The 20,102-nt window shown below is 40.2% G+C and overlaps 1 protein-coding gene across 2 annotated transcripts in view; it reads right to left on the bottom strand.

The window, feature by feature from the left end:
• Window positions 1-482: 482 nt before the first annotated feature.
• Window positions 483-20,102, bottom strand: part of LOC146305556 (B-cell scaffold protein with ankyrin repeats-like) — a 29,559-nt gene continuing 9,939 nt past the window's right edge. For both annotated transcript variants that reach the window (XM_084712969.1, XM_084712971.1), the window contains exons 8-16: window positions 9,629-9,692; window positions 9,158-9,373; window positions 5,336-5,398; window positions 3,722-3,906; window positions 2,764-2,827; window positions 2,536-2,565; window positions 2,214-2,293; window positions 2,052-2,086; window positions 483-654 (exon numbers count right to left, since the gene is read on the bottom strand). In XM_084712969.1, the coding sequence (XP_084569095.1) occupies window positions 2,054-2,086; window positions 2,214-2,293; window positions 2,536-2,565; window positions 2,764-2,827; window positions 3,722-3,906; window positions 5,336-5,398; window positions 9,158-9,373; window positions 9,629-9,692 (735 nt within the window). In that variant the 3' untranslated portion in view covers window positions 483-654; window positions 2,052-2,053. The remainder of the gene's footprint in view (window positions 655-2,051; window positions 2,087-2,213; window positions 2,294-2,535; window positions 2,566-2,763; window positions 2,828-3,721; window positions 3,907-5,335; window positions 5,399-9,157; window positions 9,374-9,628; window positions 9,693-20,102) is intronic.

The raw sequence follows: 20,102 nt of genomic DNA, 5'->3' as shown, positions 1-20,102 counted from the left end.
TTTTACTGTACATTTACATTCATAAACATGTATGGATACATTTTTCTGCCCCCCAGCCATCAGGAGGTCAGCAGGTGCTTCTGGGCTCGCCAGATGTCTCTGGTTGCTTCAAACAGTGAGTGTATGAGAGCGGATATATTTAGAGGTGCGGCGCCCTCTAGAGGTGAAGATGTGAAGGGTTTTCCAGGCTGAGGAAAATGATTTTCTCTCCCTGAAACACAGACCCATTAAAACCTACTATACTTAACATTTTAACCTTTTGATTTACTTCATGAGCAAAATTCATTACAGTTTTCGTAACTAAATTTTTGCCAATAATGGTCACACTGAATTTAACGAATAAGAAACAGTCTTTATTTGAGTTGTTTAATTTTCAGCATTAACAAGGTAGTCATTAGACATTATTAAATTAACATTGAAATGATACTGAAAGTTACATGTTGTATTTATCATACATTATATATGTGATCATTTAATCAGAATACTTGTATAATATCTTAAAAGAGGCAGAAAAATGTAAGTCATTTCATTTCTTATTACTCTGACATTTAAAAAAGGTTGTTAATACAATTAAAATTATATAAATTATCTATGTAAACAGATTAAACCTGATATAACTGGTGGAAGAATATGGTCTTTGTTGAGTGATGGAGCCTGCAAATATAAAAAATTGACAAAATTGATGAGTTTAGTTAATCTAAAGAAATATTTCAGAAAAAAATTATTGCAACCCTGTTTCCAAAGCAGTTGGGCATAAAAGGCAAACAACAACAGAAAGCAATGATTTGCACATTTTTTAAATCTATATATTCAATTGAATATGGTGCAAAGATGTAAATATACACTCATTCTGAATTTGACGCCTTCAATGCATTCCTAAAAAGTTGGAACAGGAGCATGTTTACCACCTTTTCTTTTAACAACACTCAGTAAGTGTTTGGGATCTGAGTTGTTAAAGTTTTGAAAGTGAAATTCTCTCTCATTCTTGCTTGATATACGACCTCAGGTGCTCAGCAGTCTGGGGTCTCCATAGTTGTATTTGGTCTTCATAATGCATCATGCATTTTCAATGTGAGACACGTCTGGACTGCAGGCAGGTCAGTCTGGTACCTGAACGAAGCCACACCGCTGGAACTCGTGCAGAACGTGTCTTGATGTTGTCTTGCTGAAATAAGCAGAGACGTCTCTGACAAACACATCATCTGCATGGCAGCAAATGTCGCTCCAAAACCTGTATGTACCTTTAAGAACCAACGGGGTCTTCGCAGATGTGACAGTTACCCATGATGCCATGGGCACTAACACATCCCCATACCATGACAGATACTGTTTTTTTTAAATTTTGCACTGGTAAGAATCTGGATGGTCCTTTTCCTCTTCAGCACAGAGGAAACGATGTGCATGATTTCCAAAAAAACAACCTGAAAAGTTTCCGTCAGTCTGTCTCAGATGACCTCGGGTCCAGAGAAGTCAGCATTTTTTCTGGATGATATTGAAATATGGCTTTAACTTTGTTTGGTAGAGTCTTAACTTGCATTTGTAGATGCAGCGACAAGTTGTGTTTAGAGTTCTGTGCAGGGGTCAAAGGTCATTCAATGTTGGTTTTGTTGGCTTTCTTTGGATTCTCTGAATCTTTTAATGATGTTATGGATTGTAGATGGTTCAATTCTTTGTGGTGATCTTCATCCCATCCTTGCTTGTGAAGAACTGATGACCGTTTCATTTCTGATCATGATATTATCACCTGTTATCAGCAATTAACCTGTTAAATGTTCCACACAGATGTTTTTTGATCACTCCACAACTTTCCCAGTCTTTTTTTGTTTCAAATTCAGGAGGAGTGTGTATTTACAGAAGACAAAGTTTATCAGCTCGAACATTAAATATCTTGCCTTTATATTGTATTCAACTGAATATGGGGCTGAAAAAGATTTGCAGATCATCCCAACATCCCATCAGCATCCCAACTTTTTTGGAACTGGAGGTGTAACAGAAAAAATGGATTCGCTGAGTTTGTGGATGTGAAATTACCTGCTGGTTCTCAGTCTTACCTTCATCGTTTGTCAGCTTTCGAAAAGAAATTTGACTGCAAAACAAATGAGGCGGATATTTGTCACCCGTCCAACGACATACAGTATCATGCAAATTTTAAATGAATACATTCATGCTATCTTCTGCCAAGCTTTCATTTTGCAACTATAAAGAAAACTTACATGTTGTCCTTTAAGTGGCTTGCTGTAAAAATCCGACTCCGTCGCTTGGCTTCCTCTCCGACTCTCATTCACTGTAACACCTGGAGGGAAATTATCCAATATGCACAGCTGAACAGAGAATTGTTCAGTAAAAGAAAAATAAAAGACTCCCATTTAGTGCAAGTGAAACTCACTAGATCAAAACATGGCACTGGGGATTTGATTAAATAACACTTCCCCGAGGATTAATCCCCCACCACTGCAACTGGGGCTGAAGAAACTACAAAGGCATGCAAACACAGGTTTTCTCTGCGCACACTAAGATAAGTTTTTAAAGACTCACTTGGCGTGTGATGAACGATGTTGATTTTATCTGCAGGGAGAGAAGAGTTTCTAAGCCATTTACAGTATACAGTTTAATACAGACATTTATAAGGTGGCTACTTGTTTCACTGTGCGGCGTGTTATTATTTATTTTTATTTTAAAGTTCCAGGAAGGCCGAGCTCTGCGGAGCCTCTCTGTGATGACAGCAGAGTTTAACCCGCACATCCAGACTGGAGGGATATTTACCGTAGACGCTGTCATCGTCCTCTCTGGTGTTGGTGACGCTGGCTCTCAGCTGACTCAACTTTTCCTGCAGAGGCAAAGATCAACAAAACATTCGTTTATTTACAAATGATGGGATTTCCATAAATGATCCGTGTTACGTTTCCACAGGCGGAGAAAAAGAGCGGATTGAAGTTTTGTGGTTTGATCTTAAGTCTTGTGGGACCTTCAGGGAGAACCGCTAGAAAACTGCAAATAATGTCCAAAAATGAAACATCCACAACAGTGCAAAAGAGTGCAGGTGATGTCTGAGAGTTCCTGGCAGTTCCTCCAAAGGACCCCCCCCCCCCTTTGACATTTTCCATATATTGTATGTCTGTTCTATCAGCTCATGTGATTCCACCACCAACCAGCCGGTGTCCTCGGCTCTTCCCATCATTTCCCAACCACCCGATCATCACCTGCCTGCGCACCTGTCCCTCGTTTCCACAGTTACCCGCTTGGTATCAGCTCACTTTTAGTCTGATGTTTTGTTTAAACCAGTGTTTCTTAACCCTGGTCCTCAGAGCTCACTGCCCTGCATGTTTTAGATGTTTCCCTGCTCCAACACACCTGATTCAAATGATCAGGTTGTTGTCAGGCTTCTGCAGAAGCTTGATGACGAGCTGATCATTTGAAAATTAGCCGCTAAGCTACTGCTTTCTTACTCAGGTCCAGACCTTTGAAATAGAGTGATTCTCTGAATATGGAAAAGGAGTGCAATAAGTTGAAAATTCAGTCTGATATCAGGCAAACTGTTTTCATGGATATCTATTTTTTTGCTCTAAGGTAGAAGGTTTTTTGTACTTTGTATTGCGAGCAGTTTTGCAGGTTGGCATGGCGCGAGCAACAGATGGTCGTAGTTTTATTAGGGTTTGGTCCCGCCTGCTTCGACATTTCAAGTCCAGTGTGAGTGTGATCACAGTGTGCGATAGAGTCCTACCTGCTGGACGGCGTCCATGCCCTTCTGAACCCGCTGACAGTTGCTGAAGCGCTCCAGGGTCCCGTCCACACTGATTGAACCTGCCTTCACCCTCTGCTGGAGCTCCGCGAGCTGCTGAAGCCCGTCTATCTGGTTCGGCACAAAGGTATCATAGGCGGAAGAGGTTCTGTGTTCTCGGCCGTGCGCTGCAATGGACAGCAAGTCAATACAACTTACACTGCACTGAACAAAAAAAAAAAAGGAAAATGCAAAATAATCATCACACGTGAGGAGTTAATAGGCTGGATTCCATATATAAGAGCCGAATGACAGAAATAAGAAAAGGCAGGGTGTAAACCCACTCCAGATGGCGTTCATACAGGGGATTGGGTGGTAATGTGATTTTGCCCCGCACATCTGTAATGCCAGTGAGTCACGAGGTGATGGTGGTAAGTAATTTTCTGGGTGACTGTGATGATCTTTGGATCTGTCACTCAGTGTCACCAATACTACAGCAAAGAAGAAAAATGGCTTCGTATCTCCGCAGATGCAGCTTTCTCTCCTTCACACGTTAATTCTGTCTGATATTCTTGGCAACCAAACGTGTTTAAATGTTCTACCTGCTCTTTTTATTGCTTTTTTTAAACCGCCGGTGTGCCCATTACCACTGCAGTGACTTATTACTTAATAGTCATCACTGCCATTTTAATTAATTTAACAAAACACAAATTATTTAAGTGTGTCAACATTAACTGACATCACCCAGCAGGTAATTTCAAAGGGTAATCATCGGAGAGAAGTCAGCTGAAAACATTGGCACAGAAATTACTGTATGAGTAAAAGAAAAAAAAAAAACATTATGCAGACAGTGACGTGATCATACTAATTCTGACCAGAAAAGCACATTTTTGAAAACAGTGCAAGCAAAAATAAATGGCAGCTGCTTACTGTAGCTGAAGTGGCCAGAGTCTGCATCACATTTTGTTATTTTTTTATTTTTTTATTTTTTGCTCCAGAATTGAAGACTGCAGCTGTCGTTTTGTGACTGAATGATAAAGCCGGTTAGACCCAACCAGAGCAGAGAGTGATAATTAAAGCCTCTGAGCATTAATATGCAGATGAAAACTCTCAAGTCTGAGAAAATAGGCGCATCCTGGTGGCCTAGTGGTTAAGACGCAGACCATATTATCGCAATGTCCCCAGTTTGCTTCTGACAGGAACCTTGGTCACATGTCTTTATACATGTCTATATACATAAATGACAAAAATATCCATAAAAGTTAACAAATAATCTTTAAAAAGTGAGAAAATACTTCTTAACATGGATAATACATAATATTAAAGCCCATTCCTGCCAATGTGATGAATAGAACTATCCCATAAGTCATTATAATGAGATTAATTATTATTTAGTATTTTAAAAAATAATGACTTGGTATCTCAAACAATAAGAATTTCTTGTTGTTTTGAGATGTCATTATTTTGATATATTTACACAATAATTTGAGAAGATTTCTCATTATTTTGATACAATAAGTTAACATTTTGAGAAAGTTTTGCAATGTTTTGATGCAGTATAGTCTTTTGTAAGTTCTCCAACTTTATGCAAGTGCAACACTACCTGTATGCTCTTACCTTGTTTCGTGGGAAGTGAATACAGATCAGTGTCACTCTGTGGTGTCTTCTTCTTCTGGAACACTGTAAACACACAGCAGCTTACAGTCAGGATCAGAAATACTTTATCGATCTCTGGAGGGAAACTCAGATTCAAGAACAGAAGAGTTTTAGACGCCCCTAAAATTCTGCATTTCAAAAATTGTTGTACAACCATTATTCACTTTCACTTCAATAAACTTACTCAGCAGTTTTTGAAATGTAATTTTTGTGGGGTTTCTAAAACTAAAAGATTCAACTTTATGTAAAGAAGATAAGAAAATCATCTCAACAAGACATTATTAGTCGGTAAAACTTTTTCAGAGCTTAGCAGTTTGAGTTGGGTTTAAAAACTCAAAAATATATTGAAGTAAGTTGCCTTGAACTCTGAAGCATGTATGAGATATGAAAAGAAAAAAAAGAAAATAATAAGTATGTAAAAAGTATGCACATTATTCTACAACATGTAGAATATAATATGCATAATATTTTGTAGCATGATGCACTTTTTTGTACATATTCTAACATTTCTTATGTTGTTATTTTCTATTTTATAAGAGTAAATAACAAAAGTGCATCATGATACAGTATATAATGGTGTAAATAATGCTGCATGTATTGAACTGCTGAGATGTTGCATAGAATTATTGTAAAGTCAGTCAGCAGGACACAGTTGAAATAAGAATAGTGATTAAATCACATTATATATCAGAATATAAAACCTTTACTCAATAAGCATTATCATTCCTAATGACTTTTTCTGTAATTCTTTTCTCATTGAAAACATTGCAAGACTTCTGCAAATCATTAATATTTTGTGCTCCTGCATTTTAACAATTCTTCCAGAAGATGGCGCCATACCATAAACTTAAACAACATATTAACTGAGGAGATCTAAATGTGAACAGCAGGGAAAAAAAACATTCTATTAATGTTTCAGACAAATACTAGTATAATTGAATGTAAATATCTGTGAAATAACAAGTACCCTGAATGTTATTCTAGAGTTTAAATCCGTGTTTTCTCTCAGAGGAAGACACACACACACACACACACACACACACACACACACACACACACACACACACACACACACACACACACACTCAGTTCTGGATTGAATTAGACGGCCCTGAATGATGCTTTTGGTTTGGTAGCGAGCGCTCAGAATGAAAGGCTACACTGTTTAGCTGTCAGAGGCGGTGGAGCTGCGGCTGTGTGACCAACGCTGGATTAGAATTCAACATCCACACCCTGCGAGATAATCCCACCTCTGACTACTTCCTCCATGACAGCGTCTCTCTCTCTCTCTCTCTCTCTCTCTCTCTCTCTCTCTCTCTCTCTCTCTCTCTCTCTCTTTTCCACTTCATGTTCAAACACAGCCTCTCTTTTCTACAGACCGGGCTCCATGGCTTTATTCAGACAGAAACTGTGAGTGGAGGATCTGTCACATGACTGCAGCTTTTGGAGTGTGTACATCGCTCTCCATGTAGTTTACCCGCCCTGTAATTCCACTCTGTAGGATTGAATTTCATTCACATTTCGCACCATTCCAGTCTCGTTGAGCTCGAGACGTTTGCCGGCTGCTAACAAAAGAAAAACTCCTCATTATTTCCACTTGTGCGCTGGTCTCCAATAACTGGCTCCTCGCCTAATCCTCCAACCAAGCCTCATCTCTCCTCTCACATCTCTCACTGCGGCAGTGGGAGTGAGGAGCAAAATGTGATCCTTGTGTGGTTTGAAGCTCCGCTGTCTCAATAGATGGAAACCTCAAAATCCCTCTCCTTTCTCTCTCGTGCGCTCTGGGGACAAGGACGATGGAAAACATGTGTAATGACTTATTCTGGCTGACTTGGCCTTGGTCTGGCCAAAGATTGGTTGCAGATGGCAGCCCCGGTAGTTCCCTCGCTGTTACAGAGGGGATGGTTGGGATGCAGGGAGTTCAGTGGTGCACTCAGTTTCTGTTTTGCTTTCTAAGTCCCACTGGACAGAGAGTTGCCTCACTGGATACAAGCGAGCTCAATAAAAAGCTGCATAATGAGGAGAGGGTGCCTGTTGCACAGATGAAACCAAATTTGTGTTTTTTAGTGAGTAATATTATCTGCAGGAATAACAATTAATCGCGGTTGCATGTGCGATATTTGCACTTGCAAGATGAAACAGAGAAGTCGCAGCCGTTTTAATGATTTATAAGCCTTAATAATACCAGTCACTTTTGGATGTTTCATCTTCATGAAATATTCACGCGGCTGAAATTGAACAGTTAGGCACTGTGGGCTCTCGATGCAGGCAAATGGCTCTTTTCTCTCCCCTCGCTTTTGTTTGTGTTGCAGCGTCGAGCGACCATGTTCTTGTGGTTTTACGGGACCAAAACAAAACTGCATCGCAAAAAAGCCTCTCCGCTTTATTCAGCAGCACTCCACTGACAATGGCAATGCACATTCCAGGCACTTCCTCCCTCCCACATGATCTCCCAAACTCCCCTTCACAAACTGAGCATAACTCACTGTTTTTACTCCAAAATCTGCCATGATTTTTTTTTTTTTTTTTTGGAAGATGGGCAAAAGATACCCTCACCGACCCTCCAAGTCTGGATATTATGTCACATACATAACTTTTTCCTGCACAAAACCACTGAGGGTCGGGTTTATTTTACTGAAGTTTGACAGGAAAACAAACAGTGTAAGCGAATGGCGACCAGTTCTCAAACGTAAAAATCATTTGATTCGTTAATGACTGAATTTTCATTTTTGGGTGAACTGTCCCTTTAAATCAGCTTAACACATCCTTCCTTAACTGTGACATTTGTGTTGTCCATTTTTCCAATGACTTTGTTGACAGCACATTACTTCCTTTGGTGTGTCATATTGTCCTGCCTCCATCTGTTGTCAGTGACTTTTTTTTTCCACAGTACGTCTTTTGTGTTTCTGGTTCTTCTGTAAAGGTCGCATTAAAAAAATCAAACCTCAGCAGTTAGCCAGTCAGCAGTGTTGAACTACTGTAATAGTTGCAAAGGAATCCAGATGTTTGTGGAAGGTTGCGTTGGTGAACGCTCGCGGTTTGGAGACTTTGGGCCACCTACATGAAATATTGAATGGCCACAGAGTAACTTTTTGCAGCCACGGGCCATAGAGCCATGGTTTATGTCCAACGCTGACAAGTTATGAATGATTCCCTCCTGTTAAATCCTTTCCGGCAGCAAGCAGAGATTTAAACATGGGGGTGAAAGCCATCCCTGATGGTTTATCCCGTTTAATGAAAAATCATTTTTTTCATCATTTTCAAGAGTTGTATCAAATTAGATAAACTAGCAATAATATGCTCTTTATTAGACAGTATTAGACCATTTGTTAGACTTAATTAGAGGGTAATTAAGGACATATTACAACCAGTGAATACTTCTTTGATAAACTCACCTTATGGCCTACAGTATCACAGTAAGTCTGTGCAGTCACTCATAGACTCAGGTTTGAATCATGTTTTTAAATGGGGTAGTAGCAAATATGTGATTTCGATTTAGTTTACAGTAAAGTTCTGTTGAAATGTGTCATCAATTACCCTCTAATAAAGTCTAATAAAGGGTTTAATCCTGTCTAAAAGAACATATTATTTCTAGCTTTCGTCTAATTTTATACAAAGTATGGCTTGTTATGTCTTATAAGTGTACTGTAAAATAAAATGTGACCAAAAAAAGTAGCAAAACTGTCCAACCACACAGTAAAATCTTAAGGTTTTCTTCTGGATATAATTTGCTGAGCAAATGTCTGCAGTATTTGTATATGTAAATTTGTTAATAAAGTTTACCTTTAGCGATGTAAGGGGTTCTGTCCTCCTTCACCTGGGTGCTCTCAGGCCGAGGTGTGGGTGCTGGTGGGCGGTTGGCAATAGCCACTGCTTTTGTCGAGTTCAGGATGGTGTCATATTCGTCATTCACCCCCAGTGGTGCGTAGATGTCCTCCTCCTCCTCCTCTCCGTCCTCCCTTTCTTGCTCTTTCTGTGCATCAGTGGTGGAGGGAGTCCCTAATGCACAAAAGTATTTACTGTACTACCGCCTGAGTGTCACGATAAAGTTCTGCACGCTGTTTTTGCTACTGTCATTTCACAGCTAATCGGAAGCAACGCTCCATGGTGTGTGCCCATCAGCGAGGGGAAAATATTCAGTGGTCGGAAATGAACAGCAACCCAGCATAATGATGTGCTGGAAAAAAAAACAAAACAATTCCATTACCGGCTTTCCTTTGTCCTCCTTCCACTTCCCATCAGTCCTTCACTCACCTGCGGTGCACATCATTTCGTACACGCTGGCATCGCCATTGTCCTCGCCCGAGCTGAACATATTCTGCAATAACAGAGCAAGAAGAGACGGGTTTCAGGCCTCTTCCAAATCACAAAGAAACAGCTCAATAGAAGCAATTTAAAATTCAAGGCGAGAAATGTCTAATCTGTTATGTTGAAGCCGGGCGTTTGCTGTGCAAGAGGGTACTTTTTTTTTTTTGTTTCAGTTCTCATGCATATTTGACAAATCTTGATACAATGCTGGCTTTTGATTTTGGTAAGAATGTGAATCTCTCCTTGGCTGACTCGCTGCATCCTTCCTGTCACTTCCTCATTTTCTCACCTGTATCCTCCTTCCAAGCAGAGATGGCACAAATACATCAGAAACCATCTTGTTACAAATTATAAATACTTGCTCACGAAATGTATTTTATTGCTGGTATGGAAAATGTATAAATCAATATACAAGCAACTTATAATCTGGAACTACAAAAATACATCCTGTGCAAACTGATATTATAACATTAAAGTAGATAATCAGGATATTTTGGAGGTGGGAGGTGGCGAACTCAGGGGTGCATGCTGGGTGGTTTCAGCTCGTCCTCACCATAAAAACGGCCATATAGGACGTCTGTGCGAGCAGATTATTTGTTTATTGTTAAGTGGTGACCTCTAGTGGCTGTAGTAATTAAGATGGGAGCAGTATAAGGGGAAGGAGTCGTCAAACACAGGACCTTCATCTCTGTAAAACCAAAAGTCAATACTGACTAAAGTTTTAAGTTACTTAAGTTATGTTTGTAAGTAATGTCAGGGGGTATTAGGAAAAAGTCTGGAGGTGCCTTAGGCCCCTTAAACCACCTTAAAAACTTGTGGTTACAAGACTTCCATGGGCTAAAATCAGAAAGAATGGTTAATTCATGAGTGTCTCAAGGCCTCCTCACTAACTTGGATTATTCAGTGATTTTACTGAGCATCTGTGAAAATGATTCACGAAGAGAGTAGCCAACTTGTGTCAACAAATGGTGTACAGACTGTTGAAAAATGAGGCAAAGCTAGCCCCAGCAGTGCTGTAAAACCGAGGAAGCGGGAGGACACTAAAAGACCAGACCGACCCCGGCCACAGCCGGTCCGCCCAGCTGTTGTCTGGCAAGAGATACAGGAGTATCCGCCGCCGTATCGCTGAACTTCAGAACAGCTTCTTTCATAAGGCTGTGAGACCCTTCAATTCAACCTCTGCGCTCCACCATAAATAAAAGTTTACTTTCGGTATTATTTCCTCGGAAATTGAAAAAGACGGAGAACAGGCGATGTGGAGGCCTGGTGCCTGTTTGCCTTAAGTGAGTCACTTATGAAACGTAATGTGCTTATTTTAACCCAAACCACTTTCTGTTCTTAAACCTAACCAATTAGTAGTCATGTCACATATTTAATGTCCAATGTGCCTGTCGCTCGTATATTTATTTGCCAGTTCTAACGCCCATATGTTTGCTAATTTCTCTTTTCTTCTGTTGTATTATATTATCGTTCAGCAAACGTCCCTTTACATGCAATATCTGATCACTCTAAAGCAGCTTCTTTCTTCAAGCTACTGTTCACGAGGAACACAAATGCAATTAGTCAAAATTGATGAAATACATATTTTAAATACATTTAATTGAAATAATGCCCATCTCTGCTTCCAAGACACAATTATGAAACATAAAAACTAAGATGACTCTCCACTAACCACTTTCTAAGCTCTGTCACACTATATAGGCTGATATCTGCCTACATGTGAAGCTTTAATATTCAGTGTTTTCATGTCTGACGTGACAAATGTCCAGATTTTTAAATGAGGTTTCTCGCTGCATGTGTTAGGACTTCACTTGTGTTGGGAAAAAAAAAAATTTCGGCTGTATCAGAGGAATTAGAGAGGTGTGCTGTATGTAACCCTGCCTGCTGCTGGCTAACAGAAAGCAGTTTATCCTCTGACAGCAAAGCTGCGGCGGAGTCGGCCTATTCGCTAATAGCATGCTGAGGGACAGACAGGGGTATGATCAGGGTAATTATGAAATCAGACAATCTTCCCCTTTCAGTCCAAACATATCATTTAGTGAGCAATTCAAGACCCTTGGGTTGATATTTAGTCTGCATCTGCAATTAGATTGAGATACGGATATTAATTTACTGCCATATTTCAATTTCTGATAGAGATGTGAAGAACCGGAGAGATGGATCATTACTTTTTTAAAGGGAAAAATCTGTTTTCTAAGAGTGTTTATTTTGACAGAAGGAAAAAAAAAGCCACTGCACGGTTGCAGATTTGTGTATTTTTTGCTATGTATGTATGAAAACAGCTGCTGAGCTGTGTTTTTGTTGTAGATTTTGCATCCAAGCAGATTGTAGCAACAAAAGACCCTTTCATAAAATATATGATGACACTTTAGGATTACATTTCATTCTCCTGTCAGTTTAAGAGGATCATCTGAATTCAATAACAAAAAAAACCCACAACCAAAATATAAATCTTTCCACAATGCACCCTTAGAAATAAGGGTGTCATAAGGGTTCTTCCTAAAGGCCTGAGGTTCTACACAGAACTATTTGCTTCTGAAGAACCCTTGTTTGAAGAAAGGGTAAGTCAATGGTTCTTAAAAAGATGTAGGATTCATTTAAGAAATCTTTTCATGCATGCAAAGAACCGTTTTTAGGAGAAATCCTTGAAGAACTCTTTCATCAAGGATTTGTTGTACCATAATTCTTAGTTGAACCCCCCTCACTGTGTTCTAGATTAAACCCTCAGAATATAAAAAGGTTCTCTGTTGAACCTCCTTAATGTGTTCTACATGACACCCTTAGAATCTAAAAAGGTTCTCAGGAACCCTCTGGGTGGGTTATAGATGAAACCCGTGAAAAAGAAAAAGGTTTCCCTGTCTGTGTTTTCTTGATAAAACACACGCAATATAAAAATATTCTCTGTAGAACCCCTTTTAGATAAAACCCTTGGGGATATAAAAAGGTTCTGGGTAGAACCCCTTGGTTTGTAACCAAAAGCTTGGTTACAAAAGTAGAAAGGTTCTGGATTGAACCTCTAGAATGGGGTTTGTGGGTCGAACCATTACACCATAGAAGGGTTCTCTGGGGTTCTGCGTGGAAACTTTTACTGATGGTTATAGGCATAACCCTTTATGTTGGGTTCTAGCTAGAAATGCTTCCAAGTGGAGCCTGTGTAAAAGGTTAAAGGAACCAGAAAGGGTTCTCCTGTGGGGACCAGCCAAAGAACCTTTTATGCTTCTAGTCAGCATCTTTATTTCTGAGGGTGTATATGAGATACAGCTCACTTTGATCAAGATATCCTCCATATAACCCGCCACGCTCTGTGTGCAGTTTCTAAGCAACACAGCCACTCATGACTCAATTATAATATTACACTGTTCCTCGTACTGCAAATTACTTATTGGCTGCCATGAATGCATTACTTAACAGTAGAGGTTCATAACAGGCCCAACAGGTAGAAAGGACGGGTTAATTACCACCACAGCTTGAACATTGAATTATAATAGCTGGATGCTGTGCTTAAGCACAGTGTGGTATTTTCAGAGGTAATTTCTGGACAGAGGAGGGGGTATTTATTTACTAACCGCAAATGCTAAATCATTTTACAGATGTCTGAAACTGCAGGAGCTCCGGGCATTCCAGACAAATGCAGTTTCACCGCCGCAATCCGAGCAGCAGTGCCTCAGACAAAACAGCAGGCGTGATTCTGTCAGAGGGAGAGCAAATCTCGAGCAAATCTAGTATAGGATAAGGAGGGTAAATCTGTTTTCAGCGGCCGAAATGGTCAATTCGCGGGGCTGGCTGCTCTCGGCTCTTAGTGCCAGCGTGCTGCCCGTCTTTTGACACGGTGGTTTCGGGATAAGAGCGTTTGATGCACGGCAGATTGCAGAGTGTAACACTGAACCCATCACTTAAGTGCCGTGCAGACAAAATCTGTCCAACTGCGTTTCTGGCATGGAAAAATAAGAAGTGGTCAGCTCAGCAGCCAGAGAAACACTTCACACTTCGGTAAAACTATATTTACTCGATAAAGTGTTATCTTCAGAGTTTTCTTTCAACATGAAACCGAACATGTATTACAGTTGGCCATTATAACAAGACTGATAATCTACAGCCGTGCTAGCAGCTCTGTGAGGCTGTGCTCAGAAACAGAGGTCAGATGCTAATGATAGTGTGCTCATGATGGCAATGTTAAACGCACAGTGTGTAACTTCTCCTGCTAGGGGTCTGTCTTACATTAAAAGAATAACAAACAATGTAGTTTGATCACAACTTGAAGTTGTGCGGCATCATGGGAGTTGTTATCATGAATGCCAGAGTAAGAGATTAATGCGTGTATTGTGTTAGTTTATATTGTAAAAAATACACCAAAATGTGAATTTTTGTCAAATGTATTTATATATTTATGCATGTCATTGTGTGTTGTAAACCGTAATGACTGCATATATTTACAGCAGCATTTTTCTGTAGGATAATGATCATCAGTGATCTTACTCGAGTTTCAGATTAATCTAGAATTACTCAGCGCAAGACGCAGTTAAATGTATTTTAGAAGATTTGAAACATGTTATTTTACATTAATAATAACACATTTCCACCGAGAACCATAGAATCATTACAAAAAATTATCTGGGCCTAGGGCTGGACATGAACACAAAAATAAAAACAAAAGAAGTACTTTGTTTCAGAATATTAGAGCTTTAGCACAAAAATTCAGTGAGTTATCGGTGCTGGCGCAAGAAATGTTACAACCATCCCTTGTCTCCCCTACTTACCTGCAGCATTGTATTCTTTAATCCAGCAAAATTATTGCACATATAAATTTGAAAATCAGAAAATAAAATGTTATTTTCTAAATATTTTAAGTTATGTTCTAAAGCACGCACAAACACACCTCCTCGTCTGCACAGTGCCAGATTTTGTGAATATTCAGCCAAACCTATCCTTCATCCTGTGCCATGTCCTCAGTCTGCTCTGCCTGTGTGTCTGTCTGCATATGCGTGTCTCTCTTTGTTGCTCTCACAGACAGAGAGCGGAGGAGAGAGACAGTCAGCGATTTAACCATTGTTTGCTGCGCTTTCTGACCTCCCTACACACATCCCGACTACAGCAAACTGAGAAAATAAGAATCTCATGCAATATATAAGCTGAAAACATTGAAAACAGCTCCTGTTATAGAATAAGGATGACTGCATCATTCAAATGATAAACAAATCGCTGGGGTTTGTGGATAATGATTGCGCAGTTACTGACCAAACAAACAGAACATGCAAAATAAGGTCAGTGGAATCAACAAATCCCCGGAATCAAGTGTCACCTAATTTGGTTCTCGTGCATTTGGATAGGAGTGTGCTGTACAGAGACACAGCACATAAATAGCTCTTTGTAGTCTTTGGAGGACCATGCAGTGTCGGGATAATTTGTATTTATTGAGCTCTGCTCTACATCTGAGAGCACACAGTGAAATCTTGGTAGGAGCGCAGGAGTCCATCTAAACGCCAAGTGACACTCAGCCAAATTTGTGACCCAGTATTGAAATATTAAATAAGGACAACGTGTGTTTGTGTTGGTAATTACTACGAGCATGCACAATATGGCAGCGTGAGGACATAAACATCGCAGATAACTGTGCAGCATTTTCTATATTTGTATTCTAGTTATGCTCTCCCTGAATAATTCAGCTTTCCCCTCTGGAGCAGTTCACAGCTAATTAACAAAGAAGTGTGGTGCCAGGGCAGACTAGTGGATCTGACGCAGGCCCAGTGAGTGATTCAGCCTGTGTATGAAGCAGGGGACCGATCCATCTAGGATTTATTGACAGAGTGCTGCTACCCTGACGCCCAAATCACTGATGCATCATGGGCTGATTAATTGGAGGTGCAGGAAACACTGCAGATGAGTTAATGAAACCGCCGAGCAAAAAAAAAAAAAAAAAAAAGGAGCAAGAACAAAACCCCACCCCACAATGCTGACTTCCTGAACGTGCCACGCAAACTCAACACAGAACCGTTTGCTTTTAAGGAGCCCTTATTTTGAAGGCAAGAGTTTTTTGTAAGAACCATTTTCATGCAAAGAACCCTTTTTGTAAGTTATTTAAGTTTATTGAAAGCACAGATGTTAAAAGATCCTCACCCTCAAATATTTAAATGTTTACCCATGATTCATCTGGAGTTCCCTAAATCGGTTCATTTTACTTCTGTATATTTTTTGCCTCATTTGTCAAGTATAATATGGTTCTTCACAGAACCCTCAGAGGAGGAAGCCCTTATTTTTAAAAAATGTTTTAGAACTCCATGGGTGGATTCTAGCAGAAAGACCTCAGCAGAACTAACTGGGTGAGTTTTAGATCAAATCAAGGGAATGTAAAGGGGTTCTAAGTAGAACTCCCTGGGTGGGTTCTAGATGAAATAATTGGGATCTAAAAGTGTTCACAGTAGAATTCCCTGGGTGGGTTTAAGATGAAACCATTGGGATGTAAAAGGGTTCTTGGTGGAACCCACTGGATGAGTTCTAGATGAAATAATTGGAATATAAAAGGGCTCTTCGTAGAGTCCCTTGGATGGATTCTAGATTAAACCTTTGGGATGCCTTGGAGAAAACATCTGGGTTCTGGGCAGAACCATTACACCGTAGAAGGGTTCTCTGTAGAACCTTTCATAGGGTTGTTCATTCTGGGTCGTTCTCAGTAGAAAGGTTCCAGGTGGAACCTTCATAGAAAGTTATATCAGAAACCAAAAATGGGTTCTCCTGTGGGGAGAAGCCAAAGAACCCTATGTGATTCCAGCATGTATGCAGTTTTAGCTGTCAAAATGTATTTTAATTACCCTTCAAGTAGACCACAGAGAATGTGGAGCCTGTCTGTGTTCCTTCTATAAGCTCGCTGGAGTCTCTGTGGACAGACCTCTGTTCGACTCCTCGGCTCCCCCGTCGGCTCGACCGACTCACTGCAGCCTCCCAGCGAGCACTTTGACTCGCTAGAGCGATCTGATCAAACCTTGCTCCATCTGCAGTCACTCTCAATTAGCGGTGTTGCTAGGGGGATAAATACATTTGCGACAGCTGTTGGAGTGTCTAAATTTCCCCCGAGGGCGAATCCTCTATAGGTTGATCCATCAGAGAAAGTTAAAAGTTGTCAGTATTATAAGGCAAGATGGGAGATAAGAGCACGGATTTACACGTGAGTGAATGGGCTTTATGCTGCTGTCTGTTACAAATTGATGTAACGCATGAGGAATTCAACAGCTGATACGAGCCTTAAAGGATCAGTTCAACCAAATCACAAAAGAAAAACATATTTGCTCACTTATCACATGCTATTGAATCTATCAATGCAGATGATTTTGGTTTCATTTGTCCAGATTTTAACATATTCATCTCTGAGTCTCCACCCCAATTTAATAGAGGCGAATGAAATTTTATTTGTATTTACAACAATGGAAATGGTACATTTCAGAATCTGTGTCCAGTGGTGGAAAGCAACTATTTGAGGTACTTGTACTTCAATATTTCCACTATATCATACTTCATACTTCACTCCACTCTTTTTTATGGTATAGTTACTAGTTGCTTTGAAGAATAAGATTGTAAAATATGTGATTAAATTATAAATATGATGCATTGCTAAAGATGAAACTAATATGCAGGACCTACTTACTGTATAATTTCAGTTTTTTATATTTACATTGTGGTACTGCTAGGTTTCCTGTTCTTATTTGCTTTCTTGCCAAGAGTAAGGTCACAGAACTGATAGTACTTTCAGAAATACTAGTTTGTTTAATATGTCTAGAAAGCATTGTGTAAAAACACTAATTTTGCTCTTTTACCGAGGGTTATGTTTCTGTTTGTTTTATTTAAGACGCAGCAGTGCACATTAATTAGTATGTGCACTTGGGTCGCCATGTAAATGTACCAGATTTAGCCATAGAGGCTCATTTCCATATGCAGTCCCTGGCAGGTTGATGACATATGGCATATGGCATATATGTGCCAGACTATTTCCTGGCCAGGACCAAGGAAACTAAAAACTTGGACCAGTGACTTCCTGGAATCTCTGCTGGTTGCCTGGCAACCACACAGCGACACAGAAAGGTAAAGATAAAGGTCAACTTTGCTGTCACATACAATCATACAGAGTACAATTACGCAGTGAGGTTCAGTTTCTGCATTTAACCCAGCCTGCCACCACGAGCAGTGGGTAGCCGCTGTGCAGCGTCTGGGGACTTACTGGAGAGCTGACTCAGCATACATGTTTTTAATGGTGGGTGAAAATAGAGCACCCAGAGGAAACACACCCACCCAACTGGTCGGGTTTACACCTATTTTGTACAAATTAAAAAGCAAATTTAACACTTCAATAAAAAAAAAAAAAAAGTGAGCTTTAGAGATGCTGGAAAGTGGATTTTGTTATTGGGCATAATCAGGGTAGCTTCACAGTTTCCAGTCTTTATGCTAAGCTAAGCTAAGATAACCAGCTGCTGGTGCTAGAGTAACTTTTACCATATAGATATGATAGCAGTATCCATCTTCTCATCTGTCAGCAAGAAAGCAGCTTAATGCATTTTCCAAAATCTCAAACTGCTCTTTTAACTAGGATCTAAATATTTCCTCCATCACTGTCACTGTCCTACTTACTGGCTTGCTTACAGTTTTCATAGGGCTTATTTCTTAGAAAAAAAGTGGTTCCAAATAAAAACAAAACGATTTGCATTGTTTGATACCATTATTAGTACTTTTTTTTTGTCACATGCATGAACCAAACAACCAAAGTGATGCATTTAATGATTTCAGCCACAGCAGTTTGCTTGATATACACCGAAGAAGCTTCTAGGCAGCAGGAGCTCTGCAGACTATTGACTGTCTCGAGGAAGTGAGCCCATTCCCATGCCATGTTCTTGTTAACTTCCTCAGAGGAGCAATAGAAAGTATCCTGACTGAAAACCCCAGGACAGGAAGACTCTATAATGAATCATTAAAACTGCTCAGAGGACCGTTGGTACCATCTACTGACCATTAGTGATATCAGGAAGGTGCGGCACCTATGTAGCGCCTAAATTAAACTAAAAGACAACACCCATGTTGTTGTCTGTTCATGCTGCTGCAGTCTGGCAAGAGATACAGAAGTATCCACTGCAGTACCAGACTGAAGAGCAGCTTCTTCCCTCAGACTCTGAGACTCCTAAATTCATCCTCAGCACTCCATGCAAAATTGTTTTTTTATGACTTGGTAATTTTTTTTCATTCATTTACTATGCATAATTTCTGCTTTTGAGAGGAGCATAAAGGAAACTACGACTGCCATCTCATTCTACAGCCCTGCGTTGTGAAATGATCGATAAATGAACCTTGTACCTTGTAACCTTGAACCTTGTATTTGCAGGACACATTGGAAATGATGTGGTGTGTTCAGCCCGCCATCGTGGCTATACCGCTGTGTGCATCATGTCTTTCTCATAATGATAATGTCCTCACTGCCTAATGAAATTAGCATCGGAAAAAACATTATGATGCTAGTGTCCTCCAGGTTTATCAAATAAAGGGATGTGCATGCATGTAAGAGACCTATTAAATTTGGATTGGAGCAAACGTGCTGCTCTTGTTACTGTATCTACACGGTGAAATGGGAACGGGAAGAGGCTCTTCATATTAATATGTGGAAAATGGCAGCCATTACGCAAGAAAATCTCAACATTAGTGGCTGCATTAATTGTCTGAATGTATGCAGACGACCTGCGCTGTGAGCCATTGTGCATGCATGAACAAACACGGCCTTTCTCGTCTCTGTGGGGGTGTTTCATTAAGAACCTCACAGGCCAAACATATTCAGGATGAGAGGAGGGGAGGGGGGTTACATCAAACCACAGCCATGAGCTGGATGAAAAGACGCTGGTTAGGAGGGAGTGAGGTCGCCCCTCACATACAGGTCACCCTCCCTGCTCTCTATGTTCCCATCCTCTCCATTCCCTTCATTATTGATAAAGCAGCACTCACTCACTCATATCCCGACTCTGTATTAGTGTTAGTAATGGCGTCCCTGAGTGCTGCACCGCATCCTCTGGCTGTGAGATCTCACCGGCTGAGGTGCGCCATGTTGTTTTCCTCGGCTGTCAGCGGGTAACCAAAAACTATGGGAATCCATTTAGCTGACATTACACCCAGCAACCTCTGGATGGACAAATAATGTCACTGGGTGGGTTTAATTAGCTCACAAATCACTGAACATAAGGAGCTGTCATCGGATATCGGCATTTTGAGAAATGTCTTCATTGTATGGAGGGTCAATAAAGCTAAAACAATATTTTCTAGTGAGGATGAATTCCAACTGGAGTGAGGTGAAAATGATCAACAGCTAAAAAAAATAAGAAAGAAAACATCATGGATAAGGCTAGAATAGACCTTTTTCATGGCAGCCATACTGATTTGAAATAGCAGCGCTAACACA

The sequence above is a fragment of the Lutjanus erythropterus genome, chromosome 23, assembly GCF_056507025.1.
Source record: "Lutjanus erythropterus isolate fLutEry1 chromosome 23, fLutEry1.hap2, whole genome shotgun sequence".
Lineage (NCBI taxonomy): Eukaryota > Metazoa > Chordata > Actinopteri > Lutjaniformes > Lutjanidae > Lutjanus > Lutjanus erythropterus.
This window is presented reverse-complemented; position numbering and strand designations above follow the sequence as displayed.